Consider the following 5,804-nt stretch of genomic DNA (forward strand, 5'->3'; position numbering starts at 1 on the left):
CAGGCCTTAAAGTTTGTAAGATTTAAACTAGTAATTTCTAGAAAATAAATTTAAAATCTGACTACTTAAATTATACCCTTTACAATTAAGTTATACTATTTTACAAATTCCAGTAAATGTGTATTTAGATCAATACAATTGTGTTTTAAAAATTTAAAATTTGACTAATTAAATTATACCCTTTACAGTTAAGTTATATTATTTTACAAATGACAATAAATGTGTATTTAGATCGATACAATTGTGTTTTGAAATTTTCTAAATTATCCTCTAATTTATTGTCTAATTCTCAAATCTCTCGCATTACAAAACTTTATATAAAACTCATCCCAAACATTTGATAAATTCTTTAATTGGGTCTTTTCTTCATGTCTATTATTTTTCTATCAAATTTTATTCAAAAAAAAATATGAAAATCATACATAAACTTAAAAACAAATATGAATTGAGTATTTGTAAAACATTAATAACTACTTAATTAAGAATTAATACATAGGTTGGGTACTAAATTTAACTTATTTGCATAAGACACTAAAGTTAGGGGGAGTTATGGAGTGTTTTTTAAATAATTTTTGTTTTAAAACATATCAAAATAATATATTTTTTATTTTTTAAAAAATTATTTTAAGACACATTAAAATATAAAAAAAATAATTTTATTTTTTAAAAAATTATTTTAAGACACGTTAAAATATAAAAAAAAATCAAAAAAACACTGTTTAAAACTGTTACAAACCTCCTCTGAAAACTTGAATAAGACTGTCCTGTAGTTGCCTTGCTTTTAGAGCGGTCCACGCACTCATAAAACTCGCGAAATATCACGATAGGTAAGAAGACCAACATCAACAACAGCAACATCACTTCTTTAATTAATTAATATAAAGAAGATTTATCATCATCTGATTGAAAAATAAGAAAAAGGAATTCAATTAAGAAATATTTTAATTAACTTAATCATAAGAATAAAAAAAGGAAATTGGACAGGTTCCTTAAAGATCTTTGTTGTTTTGCTGGCTTCCGAGGATACGCAGAGTTCTCTTCAGATCCGAAGAAAAAGGTAAAAGAAATATAAAAAAGAAAGACATGAAAGACTTCTATAGCCACTGCAATTACTTTACTACTGCCACTCCTTTCGGCCTTGATTTTTTTTCTTTATTGGGTGTGTGTTAAAAAGGCCTTTTTTCTGTTCTTTCAAAGCAAAAGGGTCTGAACGTCTCTCCTTTTTGGACTCTTGCATGATCCAAAAAGAAAGAAAGAAAGAAAAGTTTGGTCTTTCTCTCTCTGATGATGCCTTTTTATCTGCTTCTTTGTGTGCCATGATTTCTTGATTGAAGATTCATTTTAGAGGGTTACTTCACGACTTCTTTTCTGTCTGCTAAATTTTAGCAGCAGGATTTTGAGGATATGCTGGGAGAGTTTTCTCTTTTTAGTTAGTTACTGATATTTTCTCCTTTTGGTTTCAAGAATTTGTGGGATAGAGAACAGGATTGCGGGTAGAGTTTTCTCTTTGCTTTTAGTCTCTGCGAATTCAGCAGTTTCTTTTAGTCTTAAGCTTCAATCCAATCTTTTTGGACTAGCTGTTCAAGGAGCAAAGTAGAGATTCTTGGAGTTTTGTTTTTTTAAGTTTTAACGAGGAAACAAAGGAGTTGCAAGTTGGGTTCTTTTTGGCTGCAAAGAAAAGGGGTTTAGAGATGAGGTAGCCATACAAGTTGAGAAGTTTTGTTTCTTTAACAATGTTGATATTTTATTGGAATTGAGATCCCATTCTTGGATACAGCTGCTTCCTGTGAGAATCAGAATTTAGTGTGGGAGGAAAAGATTCAATTTTCTATATGCAGCAGCAGCAATAAAGATTTGCCAAATTTAGACCCTCCAACTTCTTGATCATTGTGTAAGCTTTTTAAGGTAATAACTCTCTCGTATTGTACTTTTTACTCTTCTTGTTTGAAAGATTAATCTTTTCTTTTATTTTTTACCAGCAATTCCTGATTGTTTCATCTTTTGTATTTCTGTGGCTTCTACTAAAGAAATGATAACATTCATGGAAGCGAAAGATAAATTGAAGGAAGAAGCTGACAAGTGCTTAGATTCTCAGTTATGGCATGCCTGTGCCGGTGGCATGGTCCAAATGCCGGCGGTGAATTCTAAGGTCTTCTACTTCCCTCAAGGTCATGCCGAGCATGCGTGTGAGCCTGTTGATTTCAGGAACTTGCCCCGTGTTTCTCATATTCTATGCAGAGTCTCGGATATCAAATTCATGGCTGATCCTGAAACTGATGAGGTCTTCGCTAAAATTAGGTTGGTTCCAATTAATTCTATTGAACTCGATTTGGATGACCAAGAAGTTGCAGTTAATGGTGGAATGGAAGCCGCGCAAGACAATAATAAACCGGTTTCTTTTGCCAAGACACTGACTCAATCTGATGCAAATAACGGCGGAGGTTTCTCCGTTCCAAGGTACTGTGCTGAGATGATTTTTCCACGGTTGGATTACACAGCAGATCCGCCCGTGCAGACCCTTCTTGCTAAGGATGTTCACGGTGAGACATGGAAGTTTAGGCATATCTATAGAGGGACACCGAGAAGGCATCTTTTGACAACTGGATGGAGCCCATTTGTGAATCACAAGAAGCTTATTGCTGGTGATTCTGTTGTTTTTTTTAGGGCAGAAAATGGAGATCTTTGCGTTGGTGTTCGAAGAGCTAAGAGGGCGAGTGGTGGTGGACCTGAGTCCTTGTGGAATCCGGCTGGTGGGAGTTCTGCAGTGCCTAGTGGGGGTTTTGGTGCTTTCTTGAGGGAAGATGAGCATAAGTTGATGAGAAGCGGAAGTGGTAATGGCAATGGTTCAAAGTCAAACGAAAGTTTGATGGGACAAGGGAAAGTAAGGGCCGAGGCGGTTATTCAAGCTGTTACTCTTGCTGCAAATGGTCTGCCTTTTGAGGTGGTTTACTACCCTCGAGCCAATACTCCTGAGTTCTGTGTGAAGGCCTCTATGGTAAAAACAGCAATGCAGATCCGGTGGTGCTCGGGGATGCGGTTCAAGATGGCCTTTGAAACTGAGGACTCTTCCCGGATTAGTTGGTTCATGGGTACTGTTTGTTCTGTTCAGGCTGCTGATTCTCTTTGGTGGCCGCATTCACCATGGAGACTTCTCCAGGTATTCTCATCTCTTAAGTAATTTTGATTGCTGAAAAGGAGTCCCGTTTATGTTGGTTTAAACTACTACTTTTTATTAGCTCGGTGGTTGATATCTTTGTCCATGTGGGTTTTCTCTTGTTCCATTTGTCTATTCTTCTGCCAATAAGACAGTATCAAGTATACAAAATAAAAGGGACTAATGGTTAGCATACTGATTCTGGGATAAACCTTAAATGCTTGCATGCATTCCTTTAATCTTTTGTCTGTGAGTGTCTGGTATGTGTCATTATGCTCGAGTATTCTGCAATATTTCACTATTTAGAAGTATCTTACCACTTTCTGTTTGTTTCATTGCTATCAATTTAAAATGCCAGCTGCTAGTTTGATGCATCCCAACGTTACCACTTTCCTTTTTTTCATTTTTGATAAAAGGAAGCAGCAGATAAATAACAATTTAGCATACAGAATTGCTGCTCGATGCTGTTGAAACAAGGGCAGAGTTCCTCTTGCAAAACAATTAGGGATAACAAATTGCTTGAGGTGAATTAAGGAAATAGTTTGTGTACATTTAGAAAACTTGTGTTAGTTTCTGATTAACTATCTTGTTTAGCTATGTAAACCCTATATGTTGATTTGTTGATTAGTTGGCTTAAATTAATGTTTATGAAGTTAATATTTTTAGACTGTCGTGTTTTGGTTTGGTTTGTGTGACATTTTCAAGAATATTTCACTGAGGGTATATTAAGTCAACGTCAATGAATGGATGATTTTAATGTTATCATGCATAATTGAATTTCCATTTTACAGAGAGTAATCAATAGAAACATGTTTCTTGTTTTGATTTGATATGCTGGTTAAGAAAATGACTAAAAACATCATTTTGAGTATTTTTGCAGATGATTTCTGCTACTCCGTTAATTTTTATATTTCTTTGACACTTGAACTTGTATGTTGCAGGTTACATGGGATGAGCCTGATTTGCTTCAAAATGTGAAACGTGTTAGCCCATGGCTAGTGGAATTGGCATCAAATATGGCTGCTATTCATTTCCCCGCCTTCTCATCACCAAGGAAGAAGTTGAGACTTCCACAACACCTGGATTTTCCCATTGACGGTCAATTTCCAATGCCAATATTTTCCGGCAACCTCCTTGGGCCTAGCAGTTCCTTTGATTGTCTACCCCACAACACTCCTGCTGGCATGCAGGGAGCCAGGCATGCTCATTATGGTCTACCACTATCAGATCCCCACCTCAATAAACTGCAAACAGGTCTGCTTCGGACTGGTTTTCCACCACTGCTTGATCATACTGCTTCACTCACTAAAGCCTCAAATGTCCAAACCATTCCAAAGCCTAGCATGTGTGAAGATGTTTCTTGTGAGCTGACAATGGCGCATTCTACCCAGACTTCAAAGAAAGCTGTTGATGCGAAGATACCTCAGCTTGTACTTTTTGGTCAACCAATACTTGCTGAGCAGCAGATATCTCTTAGCTGCCCTGGTAATGCTGCCTCACCAGTTCTTACTGGAAATAGTTCTTCTGAAGGAAATTTAGATAAGATGGCAAATTTTTCTGATGGCTCTGTGTCCACTCTTCATCGCCGAGGCCTACCAGAGTGCTCCTCGTGTGAAGAATTGCCATGGAACAAGGACAAGCACCAAAAGAGTGAGCCATCTTTAGAGACTGGTCACTGCAAAGTCTTCCTGGACTCAGAAGATGTAGGTCGCACACTTGACCTTTCATTGCTTGGATCTTATGAAGAATTGTACAGAAAGCTGGCTGACATGTTTGGCCTAAGGAATTCCGAGAAATTTAGCAATGTGCTTTACCGTGACTTTAATGGCATTACCAAACACATTGGTGAGGAACCATTCAGGTGTGACTCCTTTTCTTTTCAGCTTGCACTGGTTTATTTTGTTCAGAGGTTTTTTAACCGAGTGAATGCCATTGTGCTTAAGAGTGATTATTGCTGGTTCATTTCTTGCATTGCAGTGACTTCTTCAAAACAGCAAGGAGGCTGGCAATTGTAACAAATTCAAGCAATGGCAATGTAGGGATTTAGAGGGAGAAATAAACTTTCTGGTTTCAAGTTGTACAAATGGTTGATCGTATCCTTGGTTTCTGTGCTGACCCTTTGCCCTCCTTAAAGTTCTGAAAGGAGCTGCTTGGCTCTGATCGAATTCTTAAGTTAAGTCTTTTGATATAAAAATCCGCAACTGTTGTCCTCTTTACAGAATTCGTGACAGTTATGCAATGGATATAAAATGATTGTCATCTCTCGAGGAAGCCGATGGGTTTTGCTAAGCAGGAAAAAAACAATAATAAAACATGGATCGAGTGTTCCGACTGTTCTCCTTGACCAGGAAGCGTCTTTTGGTAGGAAATTTAGAAACCACACTCCAATGCCATACCAGCAAGAAATTGAAAAGGAGGAGTTTCTTCCTCGAAGGAAATTATTTAATTCTAGAAGGGGATGGAATAGAACAAAAGCCATCTTAGAAAATCACTTGGTTGCGTAGATGAATGCAATGAAAACAGGTGGTTAGATGTCTAATCACAGCTTGATAACAAACACGAGTTGAGTTGACTTGGAGCATCCCTTGTAATCTCTGATGGGCTGTTAACATGTTATTACTGGTTCAAATGTTTCCCACGACAACGAGAT

General features: G+C 37.0%; 1 protein-coding gene across 1 annotated transcript; it reads left to right on the forward strand.

Moving 5' to 3' along the window:
- The first annotated feature begins 946 nt into the window (after positions 1–946).
- LOC105142557 (auxin response factor 18-like) lies at positions 947–5,455 on the forward strand. Its single transcript, XM_011050243.1, has 4 exons — positions 947–1,905; positions 2,028–3,157; positions 4,096–5,015; positions 5,132–5,455. Exons 2-4 carry the CDS (start codon positions 2,030–2,032, stop codon positions 5,199–5,201), a joined length of 2,118 nt encoding a protein of 705 aa, XP_011048545.1. The 5' UTR covers positions 947–1,905; positions 2,028–2,029; the 3' UTR covers positions 5,202–5,455.
- Positions 5,456–5,804: the final 349 nt, after the last annotated feature.

Source organism: Populus euphratica, unplaced genomic scaffold (genome assembly GCF_000495115.2).
Source record: "Populus euphratica unplaced genomic scaffold, PopEup_1.0 scaffold242.1, whole genome shotgun sequence".
NCBI lineage: Eukaryota > Viridiplantae > Streptophyta > Magnoliopsida > Malpighiales > Salicaceae > Populus > Populus euphratica.

Excerpts from the sequence above, each read along its gene's own strand:
- LOC105142557 (XM_011050243.1), top strand. The coding sequence starts at position 2,030 with ATGATAACATTCATGGAAGCGAAAGATAAATTGAAGGAAGAAGCTGAC. Across the intron at positions 3,158-4,095 it reads CACCATGGAGACTTCTCCAG|GTTACATGGGATGAGCCTGA; the intron begins GTATTCTCATCT and ends TGTATGTTGCAG. Across the intron at positions 5,016-5,131 it reads ATTGGTGAGGAACCATTCAG|TGACTTCTTCAAAACAGCAA; the intron begins GTGTGACTCCTT and ends CTTGCATTGCAG.